The sequence below is a fragment of the Castanea sativa genome, chromosome 8 (genome assembly GCF_040712315.1).
Source record: "Castanea sativa cultivar Marrone di Chiusa Pesio chromosome 8, ASM4071231v1".
NCBI classification, from domain to species: Eukaryota; Viridiplantae; Streptophyta; class Magnoliopsida; order Fagales; family Fagaceae; genus Castanea; species Castanea sativa.
In genome coordinates this window covers 15,125,289-15,145,337 of record NC_134020.1, presented here as the reverse complement: position 1 = coordinate 15,145,337, position 20,049 = coordinate 15,125,289, and the positions used below count along the sequence as shown (strand labels likewise).

The following is a 20,049-nucleotide window of genomic DNA, read 5'->3' as shown; positions in this document are numbered from 1 at the left end:
ATTAAACCGGGTACTCAAGGATAAGATGTAGTAATTTACAAAGTGACAATCTACATTTATGATTTTGTGTTACTACGAATATTTTATGAAGGGGTTCCATGTACAATAAAGTCTTGGGATATAATTTATTAATAAGGCCTAGAGTGCAATTATATTTATATAGTGGTATTAAATATAATTAATGGTAACTTTGGACTTGTCAAGAGTTGACGGAAAAGCCCAAGGCCCATTGGAGCTAGTGTCTTATTGGTCCCTTTTGGTCCCACTCCAAGCCACACATTAAAGCCCAATTGGAAAGGCCCAATAGGCTAACCCAATTAGATAATCAGTTAGTTATAAAGGGATAAACATACAGAATTTTTATTAGTGAAAGAAAGAAAAAAAATAAGAAACGGTGTGTGTGAGAGTGTGAGACACACTTCATTCTCCCCTTGAAAACTGATTGAAAGACCACACATCTTGGGCGTAAAGTGGAATTGGAATGAAGATTAAAAGTGTTCCCAAGTGCTTCTAATCTTTGTTTTGAATTTCTCCACACCAAAGTACGCCATCTTGTTCTTAAATTCTGAAATTTACATAGTGCACGTTATCAATCATGAATGAAATAGATCCTTGTTTGTTGCTTCCGCTATGTGTTTTGTATGAGATACAAAACCAAAATTTTTCCTTCAGGGCAAACTTTGTCTCCGGTCACAAATTGCTTAAACAGACTTTTTTCTCTATTTTATTGATATTGATCTGTGTTGGTACATTTATGTTTGTCCCTCTCTCTCTCTCTTTCTTTCGGTTAGTTGCTCTATGGCACCTAAACGTAAGTCTACTTTGTCCCGAAACTCTCTTCGTTTCGGGTTCATCTTCTTCTGATTCTACCTTCTCACATGTCAGGTTCTGTGATGATAAAGCCCGTAAGGACTTTTCGGAGAGCTTTTCTCAATGCGACATTCATTCGAAACGCCAAGTCATCCTATCGGACTTTCTCGATACTGACCTTCCTACTGTCATCTACAATTGGGGTTAGGAGTCCCTTTGTGACATCCCGGTCACTTGTCCCTCCGAGATCATACAGGATTTCTACTCCAATATACACAAATTTTATTATTTTGTACCTCATTTCATCACTCGCGTTTGAGGTACGCGCATTGTAGTTACTCCGGATCTTATATCTAAGGTACTACACGTACTGAGGGTAGTGCATCCTAACTACCCCACTGTGATCATCTTAAGACTGTGTCTAAAGACGAGCTCATTTCTCTATTTTGTGAGACACCTTCATCTTAGGGTGGTCGTCAAAACACCCCTTGCTCGACCTTTGCTAAAGGTCCGAGGTTCTTGAATATGGTGATGACATTTGTTTTACATCCTTTGTCTCACTATAAGTTGATTACTAAGCCTTGTGCTCAATTTTTATTATCCCTCCTTGAAAGGCTTACCATTTATTTTCCCTCTCACTTCATACTCTCCCTTATAGATGTCTATAAGGATACGGTGACCCATGATAACCTGATCTTTCCTCTGATATCACACAAATCATTTGCCTTTTCTCTGTCTCCTATCTTGAGTCGGACCACTTCTTCGTCATGTGTGCCATAGACGCGGCGACTATTAGGCGGAGTAAGGCCCAACTTCGACTGAAGTGGCCATGGACCAAGAGGGCGACTCTTCTGGCTTCTTAAACTCCATCCAAATCCGCTCCTTCTTCTTCCACGGGTGGTATGACCCTCGAGGCGGTCATGGCCCAACTTTAGCGCATGGATGCTCGTCTTGACACTCTCAGTGATGAGTTGTGTCAAGTGAACACCCGTGTCGATCGTATTGCACGACGACAGGCTCACTTTGGTGGCTTCGTAGAGTTTCCCTCTCCTTCTCTAGAGGCTTCTGAGGACAAGGATGATGCTGGTGACTCCAATGGTGGTGATGCTGATGAGGATGAGACTTCTAGCTCTTCCAGTGACGAGGAGATGACTGCTTCTCAAAGACTTACCCTTTGTCATTCGTGACAAAAAGGGGGAGTAGTTTTGGGTATGAAAGTAGTCATGTACTTAGGGGGAGAGTTAGTATAGGAGATATTTTTGTTAGGGGGAGTGTTTGTTTTTGTGTTTCTAAGGGATGTAGTAAGCATTTTTTTTGTATCTTTCTCTTTTCTTTCTTTTAAGATACATTGTTCTTACTTTAAGATAGCAAACCTTGTATTCATTTTGATATTTATATATATATATATATATATATATATATATATATTGAGGTTCTTATCACATTCTTTCATCTATCTCTTCATATGTTGTTTCTTATCTCTTTATGCACATGCTTCTTATTAATTGTATGCAATCTTTTAATTTCTATTTCACACTAAGATGCCGTGATGAGTTTTGTTTAAAGTGTTTTAGAAATATAGGTTGTCAAAGTTTTTCTTGCCATGAACTCTCCTCTTGCAAATTTTTTCAAGAATTTATGTTAGAATAGACTTTATTGCACTCAACAAGTGAGTATGGATTGAGTGATTTATGACTTTTCTCTTATTTCATTTGTTTATTGTGGTTTTGTCACGGATTGCCAAAAGGGGAGATTGTTAGAACATATGTGAATCATGTTAAGAACATATGTCATATAGAATTGGTTAATCTTATGACAAAATGCAATTTACTTGTAGTTGGGTAGATCTAGGATGTGTTTAATACTTCAAGGAACAAGATTCAAGTTCAAGTATTAAAGCCATGCAAATCTGTCCAAGAAACAAGTGAAGAAGTGCTGGACTTTAAAGCTTGATAGCTAACTCGACAGATAGCATCTATCGAGGATTAAAAGGGATATTCAGCTCTATATTCGACAGCTACTCAATAGATAACCTATCTATCGAGATTTACCAAAATTGGTTTTTCAGATTTGATTTCACAAATATCTGTGTATACATATTTAGGCCTACTTTTCTCACAACCCTAAACATATATAAATATTATTTTAAGGCCGTCAAAGGTGGCACAAGTGTAAGGCAAAGTTTTGTTCATACAAATTATGACTAGAGACAGATTTTCCTTGTTCATCTTTCTCTTTAATAAGCTGCTGCGTTTGTACGCCGTTGAGTTTTATAACCAAGGAGCTTCATGATCTTCATCGTGTTAATGAACTGAAGAACTTTGCAGCCAACATCCTTTTTATGTTGGTGTGTTAGTCACGTACTGGAATTCGTGTAAAGGAGTAAGCCACGTACTGGAATCCGTACATCGATTGGTTAGTCACGTACTGGGAGTTATACATTGAAAAGGAGAGATTGTCACTACAGAACAAGTCCAATTGTATTGGGGTAAAGGTTCAACTGTAGGTTGGTATAAAGTACTAGATTTCCTTTACTTGTAACCGCTTGTTGTGATAATAATGAATTCTCGGTAGTGGTGACCTTAAAATCACCTGGTGAGGTTTTTGCCTTGGAGCTTTTCCCCATTCGTAAACAAATTATCATGTTGACTTTATTTTCCGCTGCATATTAATTTGGTGATTTGTTTGTGCTATCGCGTGTTTTATATGTTAATTGAATAAATTAATTAACTTGGCTAATTAATTGATTAATTTATCATAAGGGATTAATACATTCTTGGCCTATCAATACAGAACTAGATTGACTCACCACTCTATAGGATGCAGATTAACACCACCCAAGAAATGCAGAAACTGAGACGCCACCCAAAAGAATCCACCTAAGGGATAAGCGTTAATTTAGAAGAAATCCATCTTCTGAAAAGCACAAGCTTTTTAATCTGAAAATACACTCTAATTTTATTGAAGCCAAAATGGCTTAAATAGAGTTTAGAACAACCCTCTAAAGCATAGAAATGCAAAAACAACAACTAAAACATAAACTTAACATGACCAAAGTCAAACATGACTCTTAGGAACTAGAAACACAGTAAAATACTTGCCTATCTAGGGGAAATAAAACATAAAATTTAATACATCCTAGGAGCCAATAATTTATACTGTTTGAATTCATTATTAATGATAAAAAAAAAATTGTTCAAATGATGGGTTGCACTTCTAATCTTCAAGGAAAAAATTTAGGCTAGACTAGCAACAGATTGGGCTTGCTGAAAGTTGAGACACTCAAGTATCAAGAGGAATAAAACACAATGACTGAATGTTTCCTTAAAAACCAACATTAAATACTTTTTGACTTCTTGGAGAAAATGATTTTTTTTTTATGCGATTGGAAAAAATGAATTATTATTATTATTCTTTTAAATATCTTTTGAGTTGTTGGGAAAATAATGACTTTATTTGCTGAGCTTGAAAATCAACTTGGTTGGGCTTAACAAATTGATTGGATTGTATTGTAGGCTTATACCAATATTCCTCATGCCACAATACTTTTGGTTGTCACTTTACTCCAGTATCAAGGTGTCCAACAAATCCAATCACTCGACCCACCTGCCTAAAACCGATCCAACCACTGCCCGCCCAAACTGACACCTATGGCAATCGGCAGCAGGTGTTCTCTTCCAAAACCTTACAGGAGTGGGTCAAGTGTCAGGTGTTCCCTCTGAAACTTAATTTAAACCAACCCGACCAACCCTCCACCCAAAAATCTTAGAAATCTTTCTAGAATCCTCCACCTCTACCAAAAATTTGACCCAAAATCACATTATTGTTTAAGATTCCACCTAGATATAGTGAAAATAGAACGATCTCTGGTTAGATCTAGTGAAGATCTTGCGATCTCCAGCGAGATCAACTATCCTCCACTAGCCCACCATAACCAAAGCCCAAAATCAACCCGACCACCACCTGCTGCCGATTAGCCCATAACCACTGCAACTCATCAAAATCTGTCCACCACCAACCCATTAAAATCGAACTACCACAAAAATAAAAATACCCACAACAAACCAACAAAACCACCATTGCAATAACTGCTACCACAAGCTAGAAACTCCGATTATTCTTTTAAATATCTTTTGAGTTGTTGGGAAAATAATGACTTTATTTGCTGAGCTTGAAAATCAACTTGGTTGGGCTTAACAAATTGATTGGATTGTATTGTAGGCTTATACCAATATTCCTCATGCCACAATACTTTTGGTTGTCACTTTACTCTAGTATCAAGGTGTCCAACAAATCCAATCACTCGACCCACCTGCTTGAAACCAATCCAACCACTGCCCGCCCAAACTGACACCTGTGGCAATCGGCAGCAGGTGTTCTCTTCCAAAACCTTACAGGAGTGGGTCAAGTGTTAGGTGTTCCCTCTGAAACTTAATTTAAACCAACCCGACCAATCCTCCACCCAAAAATCTTAGAAATCTTGCTAGAATCCTCCACCTCTACCAAAAATTTGACCCAAAATCACATTATTGTTTAAGATTCCACCTAGATATAGTGAAAATAGAACGATCTCTAGTTAGATCTAGTGAAGATCTTGCAGTCTCCAGCGAGATCAACTATCCTCCACCAACCCACCATAACCAAAGCCCAAAATCAACCCAACCACCACCTGCTGCCGATTAGCCCATAACCACTGCAACTCATCAAAATCTGTCCACCACCAACCCATTAAAATCGAACTACCACAAAAATAAAAATACCCACAACAAACCAACAAAACCACCATTGCAATAACTGCTACCACAAGCCAGAAACTCCGATTAAGAGAGATCCAAAGTTCTCGGTGGCATGGCTAAGGGAAGATGGTGAGATCGACACTTGGCTGAGGAAGAGGATGAGAACGGCAGCGAAGATGAGATCGGTGCTGAGGTCGGAGGTGCGGCTGTGATCGACAGAAGATAGTAAAGAGACAGAGAGTTAAACACATTAAAATTGAGAAGGAATTCTGAGAATATGAGTTGAAAAAAGAGGAAAATTTAATAAAAGAATAATATAAATTTATAACATTCTTGACCGTATGGTTCTAAATGTAAAACTGCATTGTAGCAAATGCTTTAAAGACCTAATGTCAATGCTTTAAAGACCCATTCCTATAGCTATGTGGTAAGATTTATTGTGGATTCTTTGTTTGATTTTTTTTTTTTTACAAAACCCTCACTTATGATCTTGTTTCTCATCTTTTTGTGTCTTTTTTTTTTTTTTTTTGAGAGAAGAAAAACATATAAGAGATGTAAAAATATTTATTTATGATTTTAACATAAATAAATAATAAGAGACAAACAAAACTTATCTCAAATGAATAAAGTAAGCAATGTAATTTTGGGTCTTACAACATATAGGTTTTATGCAATTATCCCTTTTAATATAAATGATTCATCGTTAGCATTGCATTGCATGAACCAAAGAAATATAATTTGGTTGGATGATTTTTAGTGTGCTAATGGTGAGAAGAAAATGGAGTGACCAAAGTTGATTGAATGTTCTTAATTTTGGTGAGATAATTCTTTTGGTTGTATGTTTTGAAATATATAATGAAGGGGAATAAAAATGAATGTGACGTGTTTATTTGAATGGATGTGACGGTATGAGGATGACAGGTTTATAGTTGACAGATCCAAGGAGCACGGACTCACAGTGGACGAACACAAGCGACACGTAGCAGTCATCTTTCCAGATTTGGATCCAAAGGATTCCTAAATGAAATTGACTTGCGTCTCGCATTAAATCTGATGTGGCTTTGCTTGATCTCCACGCAAACGTGTATAAGGAGAGTTCTTGCGTCACACGTTTAACCATAATCAAAAGACTCCTATAAAGAAAAGAACTCTAGGAGATATGCAAAATCGAAGAGGTTCTATCCTAGAAGGAAAGGACTTCATGGCTAAGGCATGGATGTTAACCCTACACTACTATAAGTATCCCAAAACCCTCACAAATCAAGGTACTCATAATTCACTCAACTCTGGCATTTTAAGGTTGCGAAAAGTTCTAACTTGACCTTCGGAGGGTTTTTGGCTAGCACCACACCGATGCTCTCTGTGAGGTCTTCTCTTTTCGTTTTGTAGGTGTTGTTTCGGTTTGTGAGAGCATGCGGCTTATTGGTGATTTTTCGGCATCATCAGTTGGCGCCGTCTATGGGAAATAGCGAGTAATCAGCCTTTGCTTTATCCCTGAGACAAAAAGTTGCATTGTATGCACTCGATCGATGGCAACAACCAACAATCACGGTGACGAACCGCACACCACGGCCTTGGAGAGGCAAGTCCAAACGCTTGCGGCGGCAATCGAACGCCTAACCAAGCAAAATCATGATTTGGAGGAGCAATTGCGGCAAAGGAATGCACACCCCAGCGCATAGGAGGAAGACCAGGAAGGGACAAGCGCTGAGAGGAGGAATTAGGAAAGACCTAAAGGTAGCAACGCTCCAAGCAGACCGGAGCTACAGGCCACCAACCAACCATCTATCTCAGAGACTCTCCCTCCTCACGTAGCCGCAGAGATGCAGGTAATGAGGGAACGGATGGACATAATGATGAATGCCCTCAGAGGACGAGTATCCAGCGACCTCGATGACCTAGTCTAGCGAACTGATTCGCCTTTCACAGCACATGTCACTTCATGCCCCCTTCCCCCAAAATTTTGCATACCTCAGGTGGAAAGCTATGATGGGTCCAAGGACCCCTTAGACCACTTGGAATCTTTCAAAACCATAATGCACCTTCAAGGAGTTCCAGATGTGATCATGTGCAGGGCCTTCCCTACTACGCTGAAAGGACCTGCTAGAATCTGGTACAACAGGTTGATGCCCAATTCGATTAACACTTTCAAGGAGTTAGGCGCTCAATTCGTGTCACACTTTATTGGGGGCCACCGATACAAGAAGTCCATAGCCTGTCTGATGAGCATTAGGCAACGGGAAGATGAGATGCTAAGGTCATACGTATCCCACTTCAACAAAGAGGCTCTCTCGATAGATGAAGCAGACGATAAGATACTAGTGGCTGCGTTCACCAAAGGGTTGCGGAAGGGTAAGTTTCTTTTCTCCCTATATAAGAACGACCCGAAGACTACGTCGGATGTGCTTTAAAGGCAACCAAGTACATGAATGCTGAAGATGCGTTACTGGCTAGGGAAGAAAAGCCTAGAAAGAAGGAGAGACAGGAAGATACACAGGTAGACAGAGGACGGAAGATGGCCAAAATCGGGGAACGACGGGAGGATAGACGCTCCAAGCCACCTAAGGGTAAGTTCACAAGCTTTACCCCGTTGACCGCTCCAATTGACCAAGTGCTAATGCAAATTAAGGATGAAGGATCCTTGACTTTTCTCGGCAAACTGAAAGGAGACCCGAATAGGAGATCAAGGGATAAATATTGCCGTTTTCATCGTGATCACGGCCACGATACGGCCGACTGCTATGACCTGAAACAAGAGATTGAAGCCTTTATTAAGCAAGAAAAGCTTCAGAGGTTTATCAACAAGAATAGGATAGACCCACCGTAAGACCCAGCTCCTCGACGGGAAAACGAGCGCCTGAAGCCCCTAATAGGAGACATAAAGATGATCGTTGGGGGCACAGCAGCGTTAGGATTGTCCAAAAAGGCCCGCAAAACATACCTAAGGATGGTTTATAGTGTCCAACTGGCAGGTGTCGTGCTGAAGATGAGATGGATCGACAACCCAGTCGTCGAATTTTCAGAGAAGGATGCACGACGTCTCTACCACCCGCATAATGACGCAATTATTGTGACTTTGCAAGTAGGAGATTACAATATGCACCGAGTTTTGGTTGACAACGGAAGCTCAGCTACTATCCTTTACTACCCCGCACTCTAACAGATGGGGATTGGAAGAGAGCGACTGGTTCCAACCAACACACCCCTCGTCGGTTTCGGAGGAACAAGGGTTTACCCCCTTGGCATTATCACACTGTCCGTCACGGTGGGAGATTACCCCTAGCAGATCACCAGGGATGTGGTGTTTCTTGTAGTTGATTGCTCGGACGACCTACTTTCAACGCATAAAAAGCTATAACTTCAACCTACCATTTGATGATTAAATTCCCAACCGAGTATGGGGTTGGAGAGCTGTGCGAAAATCAGGTAGCCGCACGGAAGTGCTACGTGGCCATGATGGAGATGGACCACCACATGTAAACAATGAGCATAGAAGAACAGCGGACGATAGCAGAACCGGTGGAGGAATTAGAAGAAGTACACCTTAACGATTCTAGGCCCGAACGAACCACAAGAATCAGTACCTTGGCCAGCCAAGCAGTCTGGCAAGCACTTGCAATGTTCCTCAAGGAAAACCAAGACATTTTTGCATGGAGTCATAAGGACATGCCGGGGATCGACTCGTCGGTCATGGTCCACAGGTTGAACGTATCACCCTCATTCTCTCATGTCCGACAGAAGAAGCGAGTCTTCGCCCTTGAACAAGATCGAGCCATAGCCGAGGAAGTACAGAAGTTACAAGAAGCATACTTCATACGTGAAGTGTACTACCCGAATTGGTTGGCAAACGTGGTAATGGTCAAGAAGGCCAATGGGAAGTGGAGAATGTGTGTCGACTTCACGGATCTGAATAGGGCTTGCCCTAAGGATAGTTACCCACTCCCACGTATTGATACCTTGGTGGATTCCACCGCAAGACATGAACTCTTGAGCTTCATGGATGCCTTCTCTGGCTATAACCAGATCAAATTGGACGAAGTTGATCAAGAGAAAACCTCATTCATGAAAAGTTAGGGGCTTTTCTGCTACAAAGTAATGCCCTTCGGACTTAAGAATGCAGGAGCCACATATCAGAGATTAATGAACAAGATGTTTGCGCACTAGATTGGGAGAAACGTGCAGGTTTACGTAGACGACATGCAGGTGAAAAGCGTTCGGGAGTCCGACCACATGAGCGACCTCCAAGAGACTTTCGGCACTCTTCGGTCATACAAAATAAAGCTAAATCCGAGCAAGTGCACGTTCGGGGTAACCATAGGAAAGTTCTTGGGATTTATGGTGTCCCAAAAGGGTATCGAGGTCAACCCGGAGAAGGTGAATGCGATAATAGAACTGGCTCCTCCAAAGACGGTAAAGGAAGTGCGAAGTTTGAACGGCAAGATAGTAGCCTTGCATAGATTCGTATCAAGGGCAAAAGACAAATGTCTCCCTTTCTTTCGAACACTGAGAAGATCATTTGAAGGGACGGACGAGTGCCAAAAGGCATTTCAAGATTTAAAGGCGTATCTCTCCGCTTCGCCGTTACTCAGCCCATCCATGCTAGGGGAAGAATTGTTCCTATACCTTGCCATCTCCTCAGCAGCCGTCAGTGCGGCTCTTATTAGAGAGGAAGATAAGGTACAAAGGCCCGTGTATTTTATAAGCCAAGCACTGAGAGGAGCAAAAGAGAGGTACCCTCAGATAGAAAAGCTTGCCTTCGCATTAGTGACCGCGGCACGGAAACTCAAACCATACTTTCAAGCACATACCATAAATGTCCTGACGGATAAACCCTTGCAAAGAGCAATGAGTGGCCCTAAGGCTGCCAGACGGATGGCATTGTGGGCGGTCAAGCTGAGTGAGTTCAATATTCGGTACCAACCACGAGCGGCTGTGAAGGGACAGATATTAGCGGACTTCATCGCTGAGTTCACTAACATGAAAGACCAAGGGGCAAAGGAGACTCCCATATGGAGAATCCATACAGACGGATCTTCCAATAAACATGCTAGAGGGGCCGAAGTGGTACTCCACACTCCGGAAGGAGATAAGATCGAATGCATGATCCGTTTGGACTTCTCTACCACCAATAACGAAGCGGAATACGAAGCCTTAATAGTAGGACTGGACCTCACAATAGCTGTAGGAGCTAAGACTGTGGTCGCATACTCCGATTCTCAAGTCGTGACCAGACAGGTTAATAGAAGCTACGAGTGCAAGAATGAAAGGATAAAGAGATATCTCGAGGAAGTGAAGGGTCGAACGAGTAACCTCCAGAACAAGTTGGTTCAAATCCCAAGGGAAGAGAACTAAGATGTCGACCGACTGGCAAAAGCAACTTCCGCAGAACCCATGATCGTCCCCGACCAGGTATTGTCTTTCGTTCAACTCTCATCTCTGATAGATGGTACTGGCGTACAGGAAGTAAGCGGTGAGCACTGTTGGATGACTCCAATAGCCACATATCTGAAAGACGGCAAACTGCCAGACGATAAAGAGGCCTCAAGAAAGTTGAAGGTTAAAGCTGCCTAGTTCGTTTTGATTAAAGATGTCCTATAAAAAAGAGGATTCTCCCGACCTTACTTGAGATGCCTCGCCCCCGAAGAAGCGGACTACGTCATAAGGGAGGTCCATGAAGGAGTTTGCGGCAGCCATTCTGGATCTAGGTCTTTGGTGCACAAGCTACTCTGTGCAGGATACTACTGGCCAACAATGCAGAAGGATGCCGATGCATATGTCAGAGCCTGCAACAAGTGCCAGCGATTTGGCATTTTCATAAGACAACCAACGGAAGAACTCACCTCTATAACGGCCCCATGGCCATTCGCAAAATGGGGATTAGACATCATGAGCATTCCCCGAGCGGCGGTAAGGCGGTTGAAGTTCTTAGTAGTAGGCATTGACTACTTCACTAAATGGGTGGAAGCGGAGGCTTTGGCCATCATCACGGAGAAGAATATCCGAGGCTTTGTATGGAGAAATATTGTTTGCAGATATGGCATACCAAGGGTGCTCGTTTCAGACAACGGAAAACAATTCGACAACGACAAATTCAGGGATTTCTGTTCACAGCTAGGGATCAAGAACCACTACTCATCCCCCGCCCACCCGCAGGCCAACGGACAGGTTGAAGTTACAAACCGATTCTTGCTCAAAATCATCAAAACTCGGCTCGAGGGGGCAAAGGTAATATGGTCAAATGAATTACCAAGTGTTTTATGGGCGTACAGAACAACAGCAAGGACACCAACAGGGGAAACACCATTTCTATTGACATACGGTAGCGAAGTAGTCATTCCAGCAGAAGTAGGGCTTACAACTGGGGTTGAGAACCACGACGAGAACAAAAATGACGAAACCATGCGCTTACATCTCGACTTCGTGGACGAAGTCAGAGCAACGGCTGAGCAAAGACTAGCATGATACCAAAACCTAATGGCGAAGCATTACAACTCTAATGTCTCCCTTTCTTTCGAACACTGAGAAGATCATTTGAATGGACGGACGAGTGCCAAAAGGCATTTGAAGATTTAAAGGTGTATCTCTCCGCTCCGCCGTTACTCAGCCCATCCATGCTAGGGAAAGAATTGTTCCTATACCTTGCCATCTCCTTCAAGGCCGTCGGTGCGGCTCTTATTAGAGAGGAAGATAAGGTACAAAGGTCCGTGTATTTTATAAGCCGAGACATGAGAGGAGCAAAAGAGAGGTACCTCGGATAGAAAAGCTTGCCTTCGCATTAGTGACCGCGGCACGGAAACTCAAAACCATACTTTCAAGCACATACCATAAATGCGACGGATAAACCCTTGCAAAGAGCAATGAGTGGCCCTAAGGGCTGCAGGACGGATGGCATTGTGGGCGGTCAAGCTAAGTGAATTCGATATTCGGTACCAACCACGAGCGGTTGTGAAGGGACGGATATTAGCGGACTTCATCGGCGAGTTCACTAACATGAAAGACCAAGGGGCAAAGGAGACTCCCATGTGGAGAATCTATATGGGCGAATCTTCCAATAAACATGCTGGAGGGGCTGGAGTGATGCTCCCCACCCCGGAAGGAGATAAGATCGAATGCATGATCCGTTTGGATTTCTCTACTACCAATAACGAGGCAGAGTACGAAGCCTTAATAGCAGGATTTGGACCTAACGGAATCAGTTTGCAGGAGCTAAGGCTGTGGTTGCATACTCCGATTCTCAAGTCGTGACCGAGACGGGTTAATAGAAGCTACGAGTGCAAGAATGAAAGGATAAAGAGATATCTCGAGGAAGTGAAGGGTCGAACGAGTAACCTCGAACAAGTTGGTTCAAATCCCAAGGGAAGAGAACTAAGATGCCGGCCGACTGGCAAAAGCAACTTCCGCAGATATCATGATCGTCCCCGACCAGGTATTGTCTTTCGTTCAACTCTCGTCTACGATAGATGGTCCTGGCGTTCGAAGGAAGTAAGCGGTGAGCACTTTGTTGGATGACTCCAATAGCCGCATATACGAAAGACGGAAAGCTGCGGACGATAAAGAGGCCTCAAGAAAGTTGAAGGTTAAAGGCCCGGTTCATTTTGATTAAAGACGTCCTATACAAAAGAGGATTCTCCCGACCTTACTTGAGATGCCTCGCCCCAGGAAGAAGCGGACTACGTCATGAGGGAGGTCCATGAAGGAGTTTGCGGCAACCATTCTGGATCTTGGTCTTTGGTGCACAAGCTACTCCGTGCAAGATACTACTGGCCAACAATGCAGAAGGATGCCAACGCATATGTCAGAGCCTGCAACAAGTGCCAGCGATTTGGCATTTTCATAAGACAACCAACGGAAGAACTCACCTACATAACGGCCCCGCTGGCCATTCGCAAAATGGGGATTAGACATCATGGGCACATTCCCAACAGGCGGTAAGGCGTTGAAGTTCTTAGTAGTAGGCATTGACTACTTCACTAAATGGGTGGAAGCGGAGGCTTTGGCCATCATCACGGAGAAGAATATCCGAGGCTTTGTATGGAGAAATATTGTTTGCAGATATGGCATACCAAGGGTGCTCGTTTCAGACAACGGAAAACAATTCGACAACGACAAATTCAGGGATTTCTGTTCACAGCTAGGGATCAAGAACCACTACTCATCCCCCGCCCACCCGCAGGCCAACGGACAGGTTGAAGTTACAAACCGATTCTTGCTCAAAATCATCAAAACTCGGCTCGAGGGGGCAAAGGTAATATGGTCAAATGAATTACCAAGTGTTTTATGGGCGTACAGAACAACAGCAAGGACACCAACAGGGGAAACACCATTTCTATTGACATACGGTAGCGAAGTAGTCATTCCAGCAGAAGTAGGGCTTACAACTTACAGGGTTGAGAACCACGACGAGAACAAAAATGACGAAACCATGCGCTTACATCTCGACTTCGTGGACGAAGTCAGAGCAACGGCTGAGCAAAGACTAGCATGATACCAAAACCTAATGGCGAAGCATTACAACTCTAATGTCTCCCTTTCTTTCGAACACTGAGAAGATCATTTGAATGGACGGACGAGTGCCAAAAGGCATTTGAAGATTTAAAGGTGTATCTCTCCGCTCCGCCGTTACTCAGCCCATCCATGCTAGGGAAAGAATTGTTCCTATACCTTGCCATCTCCTTAGCAGCCGTCAGTGCGGCTCTTATTAGAGAGGAAGATAAGGTACAAAGGTCCGTGTATTTTATAAGCCGGGCACTAAGAGGAGCAGAAGAGAGGAACCCTCAGATGGAAAAGCTTGCCTTTCGCATTAGTGACCGCAGCACGAAAACTCAAACCATACTTTCAAGCACATACCATAAATTTCCTGATGGATAAAGCCTTACGAAGAGCCATGAGTGGCCCCGAAGCTGCCGGACGGATGGCATTGTGGGCGGTCGAGCTGAGTGAGTTCAATATTCGGTACTAACCATGAGCGGCTGTGAAGGGATAGATATTAGTGGACTTCATTGCTAAGTTCACTATCATGAAAGACTAGGGGCAAAGGAGACTTACATGTGGAGAATCCATACAGACGGATCTTTCAATAAACATGCTGGAGGGGCCGGAGTGGTACTCCACACTCCAGAAGGAGATACGATTGAATGTATGATCCGTCTGGACTTCTCTACCACCAACAATGAAGCGGAGTACGAAGCCTTAATAGCAGGATTGGACCTCGCAATAGCTGCAGGAGCTAAGAGTGTGGTTGCATACTCCAATTCTCAAGTCGTGACCGACGGAGTTAATAGAAGCTACGAGTGCAAGAATGAAAGGATAAAGAGATATCTCGAGGAAGTGAAGGGTCGAACGAGTAACCTCGAGAACAAGTTGGTTCAAATCCCAAGGGAAGAGAACTAAGATGCCGACCGGTTGGCAAAAGCAACTTCGCGAGATATCATGATCGTCCCCGACCAGGTATTGTCTTTCGTTCAACTCTCATCTCTCGATAGATGGTCCTGGCGTTCGGGAAGTAAGCGGTGAGCATTGTTGGATGACTCCGATAGCCGCGTATCTCGAAAGACGGAAAAGCGCCGGACGATAAAGAGGCCTCAAGAAAGTTGAAGGTTAAAGCTGCCCGGTTCATTTTGATTAAAGACGTCCTATACAAAAGAGGATTCTCCCGACCTTACTTGAGATGCCTCGCCCAGAAGAAGCGGACTACGTCATGAGGGAGGTCCGTGAAGGAGTTTGCGGCAACCATTCCTGGATCTTGGTCTTTGGTGCACAAGCTACTCCGTGCAAGATACTGCGGCCAACAATGCGAAGGATGCCAACGCATATGTCGAGGCCTCTGCAACAAGTGCCAGCGATTTGGCATTTTCATAAGACAACCAACGGAAGAACTCACCTCTATAACGGCCCCATGGCCATTCGCAAAATGGGGATTAGACATCATGGGCCTGTTCCCAACAGCGGTAAGGCAGTTGAAGTTCTTAGTAGTAGGCATTGACTACTTCACTAAATGGGTGGAAGCGGAGGCTTTGGCCATCATCACGGAGAAGAATATCCGAGGCTTTGTATGGAGAAATATTGTTTGCAGATATGGCATACCAAGGGTGCTCGTTTCAGACAACGGAAAACAATTCGACAACGACAAATTCAGGGATTTCTGTTCACAGCTAGGGATCAAGAACCACTACTCATCCCCCGCCCACCCGCAGGCCAACGGACAGGTTGAAGTTACAAACCGATTCTTGCTCAAAATCATCAAAACTCGGCTCGAGGGGGCAAAGGTAATATGGTCAAATGAATTACCAAGTGTTTTATGGGCGTACAGAACAACAGCAAGGACACCAACAGGGGAAACACCATTTCTATTGACATACGGTAGCGAAGTAGTCATTCCAGCAGAAGTAGGGCTTACAACTTACAGGGTTGAGAACCACGACGAGAACAAAAATGACGAAACCATGCGCTTACATCTCGACTTCGTGGACGAAGTCAGAGCAACGGCTGAGCAAAGACTAGCATGATACCAAAACCTAATGGCGAAGCATTACAACTCTAATGTCTCCCTTTCTTTCGAACACTGAGAAGATCATTTGAATGGACGGACGAGTGCCAAAAGGCATTTGAAGATTTAAAGGTGTATCTCTCCGCTCCGCCGTTACTCAGCCCATCCATGCTAGGGAAAGAATTGTTCCTATACCTTGCCATCTCCTTAGCAGCCGTCAGTGCGGCTCTTATTAGAGAGGAAGATAAGGTACAAAGGTCCGTGTATTTTATAAGCCGAGCACTGAGAGGAGCAAAAGAGAGGTACCCTCAGATAGAAAAGCTTGCCTTCGCATTAGTGACCGCGGCACGGAAACTCAAACCATACTTTCAAGCACATACCATAAATGTCCTGACAGATAAACCCTTGCAAAGAGCAATGAGTGGCCCTAAGGCTGCCAGACGGATGGCATTGTGGGCGGTCAAGCTAAGTGAATTCGATATTCGGTACCAACCACGAGCGGTTGTGAAGGGACAGATATTAGCGGACTTCATCGCTGAGTTCACTAACATGAAAGACCAAGGGGCAAAGGAGACTCCCATGTGGAGAATCCATACAGACGGATCTTCCAATAAACATGCTAGAGGGGCCGAAGTGGTACTCCACACTCCGGAAGGAGATAAGATCGAATGCATGATCCGTTTGGACTTCTCTACCACCAACAATGAAGCGGAGTACGAAGCCTTAATAGCAGGATTGGACCTCGCAATAGCTGCAGGAGCTAAGAGTGTGGTTGCATACTCGATTCTAGTCGTGACCCGGACGGGTTAATAGAAGCTACGAGTGCAAGAATGAAAGGATAAAGAGATATCTCGAGGAAGTGAAGGGTCGAACGAGTAACCTCCAGAACAAGTTGGTTCAAATCCCAAGGGAAGAGAACTAAGATGTCGACCGACTGGCAAAAGCAACTTCCGCAGAACCCATGATCGTCCCCGACCAGGTATTGTCTTTCGTTCAACTCTCATCTCTGATAGATGGTACTGGCGTACAGGAAGTAAGCGGTGAGCACTGTTGGATGACTCCAATAGCCACATATCTGAAAGACGGCAAACTGCCAGACGATAAAGAGGCCTCAAGAAAGTTGAAGGTTAAAGCTGCCTGGTTCATTTTGATTAAAGACGTCCTATACAAAAGAGGATTCTCCCGACCTTACTTTAGATGCCTCATCCCTGAAGAAGCGGACTACGTCATGAGGGAGGTCCATGAAGGATTTTGCGGCAACCATTCTGGATCTTGGTCTTTGGTGCACAAGCTACTCCGTGCAGGATACTACTGGCCAACAATGCAGAAGGATGCCAACGCATATGTCAGAGCCTGCGACAAGTGCCAGCGATTTGGCATTTTCATAAGACAACCAACGGAAGAAATCACCTCTATAACGGCCCCATGGCCTTTCGCACAATGGGGATTAGACATCATGGGCCTGTTCCAAACAGCGGTAAGGTAGTTGAAGTTCTTAGTAGTAGGCATTGACTACTTCACTAAATGGGTGGAAGCGGAGACTTTGGCCACTATCATGGAGAAGAATATCTGAGGCTTTATATGGAGAAATATTGTTTGCAAATATGGCATACCAAGGGTGCTCATTTCAGACAACGAAAAACAATTCGACAACGATGCATTCAAGGATTTCTGTTCACAGCTAGGAATCAAGAACCACTACTCGTCCCCCGCCCACCCGCAGGCCAACGAATAGGTTGAAGTTACGAACCGATCCTTACTCAAAATAATCAAGACTCAGCTCGAGAGGGCAAAGGGAATATGACCGGATGAATTACCAGGTGTTTTATGGGCGTACAAGACAACAGCAAGGACACCAACAGGGGAAACACCATTTTGATTGACATACGGTAGCGAAGCAGTCATTCCAACAGAAGTAGGGCTTACAACTTACAAAGTCGAGAACCACAACGAGAACAAAAATGACGAAGCCATGCGCTTACATCTCAACCTCGTGGACGAAGTCAAAGCAACAGCTGAGCAAAGACTGGCACGATACCAGAACCTAATGGTGAAGCATTACAACTCTAAGGTCAAGCACAGGAACTTCAAGGTTGAAGATCTTGTCTTGAGGAGAGTGATCAGCGCTACAAGAGACGCCTCCCAAAGGAAGCTAAGGCCTAACTGGGAAAGGTTATACAGGATCATCTCTTTTCATAAAAAGGAAACATATTACCTAGAAACAATTGACGGGAAAAAGTTTATTCACCCGTGGAACATGGAGCACCTGAAGAAGTAGTACCAATAGACAATGAACGAAGTCAACAATAAAATCACTCCTCATTTCCAGTTTATCTTTTTCAGCAGATAGTTATTGTTTTTATTTTTCTACAGTACTTTTAGAGCCTAAACGACGATTTGCTTATTTTCTATGAACAATATTCTACTTATTCATTATAATAAGAGGAGTTTATTTAAAGCATGTGAAATACATTTTGCTCAGGTGCTACCAAGTCCACATAATGGACCGATCATCCCAAATAGGATGAGAATCCACCAAGTCCACATAGTGGACAAATCATCCCAAGTAGGATGAGAATCTACCAAGTCCACATAGTGGACGGATTAGCCCAAAGAATGATGAAAATCCACCAAGTCCACATAGTAGATGGATCATCCCAAGTAGGATGAGAGTCTACCAGGTCCACATAGTGGACAGATCATCCCAAAGTAGGATGAAAACTTATCAAGTCCACACAGTGGACGAATCATCCTAAGTAAGGATAAAATCTATCAGGTCCATATACTGGACGTATCATCCAAAGTAGGATGAAAACCTATCAAGTCCACACAGTAGACGGATCATCCAAAGTAGGATGAAAACTATCAAGTCCACACAGTAGACGGATCATCCAAAGTAGGATGAAAACCTATCAAGTCCACACAGTGGACGGATCATCCTAAGTAGGGATAAAATCTATCAGGTCCATATACTGGACGGATCATCCAAAGTAGGATGAAAACTTATCAAGTCCACACAGTGGACGGATCATCCTAAGTAGGGATAAAATCTACTAGGTCCACATACTAGATGGATCATCCAAAGTAGGATGAAAACCTATCAAGCCCACATAGTGGACGAATCATCCTAAGTAGGGTTAAAATCTATCAAATCCACATAGTGGATAGATCATCCAAAGTAGGATAAAGTCCGTCAACTATATATAAAGGACGGCTTGTCCCACAAAGGACTACATTCACCAAGTCCACAATGTGGACAGATCACCCCAATTGGGATGAAATTTATCTGGTCCACAATGAATGAATTGCTGGATGAAGGATAAAAACTAACAAAGAAAGTCCCAAAGAGGATGGCCACACGCATTAAACACCACTAAGACAGATTCGTTAAGAAAAAGAATGACAAAAAGTGCTTCAGAAAATGTGTGCAGACAAAATACAATGTTTGCAAGATAAAAACAAAGAACAACGGTTGAAATTAGTTAAATAAATTGCTCTCATACATTTCTGATCTTTGCAATATATATATATATATATATATATATATATATATATATTACTCCTGAACTACGACGGTATCCTCGTTGGCATCAGGACCTTTTGGTGAAGGTTGACGGGCGTTATCTTCGACAAATCCCTTTTCATCAACCTTTGGGGCCTTATCGTCACCAAGACCTTCACCAAAAAGCTCGTCCGTTCCTTCAAAGTTGACAAGTCAAGCAGGGCTCTAGCCTTCGGTGTCTATATTGATGTGTGCAAGGTTCAGGTCAGGGAACGAGGCCTTCACTTGACGGAGGCAAAGGAAGTACCCAATTCACCCAAAGGAGCTTCGGAATCTCGATACTCTTTGACGGCCTCAACCTTCGCCTGATGGAGACTATCTTCTTTAGCCCTCAAGGTCTCCCTCAGCAACTCTACCTCTTTTTCCAAATTTTCACGAGCCTACTCAGATAGCTTAAGTTTCTTTTCATAACGAAGCCTCCAAAGTTTAAGCTCATCAAGTTCCTCCACCGTCGC

The 20,049-nt window shown here is 43.4% G+C and overlaps 2 protein-coding genes across 2 annotated transcripts; both read left to right on the top strand.

Annotated features, from left to right (window-relative positions):
- The first annotated feature begins 7,582 nt into the window (after positions 1–7,582).
- LOC142605909 (uncharacterized) lies at positions 7,583–8,373 on the top strand. Its single transcript, XM_075777334.1, has 2 exons — positions 7,583–7,898; positions 7,985–8,373. The coding sequence occupies exons 1-2, from the start codon at positions 7,583–7,585 to the stop codon at positions 8,371–8,373; spliced, it is 705 nt and encodes a 234-aa protein (XP_075633449.1).
- A 7,827-nt stretch (positions 8,374–16,200) lies between these two features.
- On the top strand, positions 16,201–16,842 carry LOC142605908 (uncharacterized). Its single transcript, XM_075777333.1, has one exon. It carries the CDS (start codon positions 16,201–16,203, stop codon positions 16,840–16,842), a length of 642 nt encoding a protein of 213 aa, XP_075633448.1.
- The last annotated feature ends 3,207 nt before the right edge of the window (positions 16,843–20,049 follow it).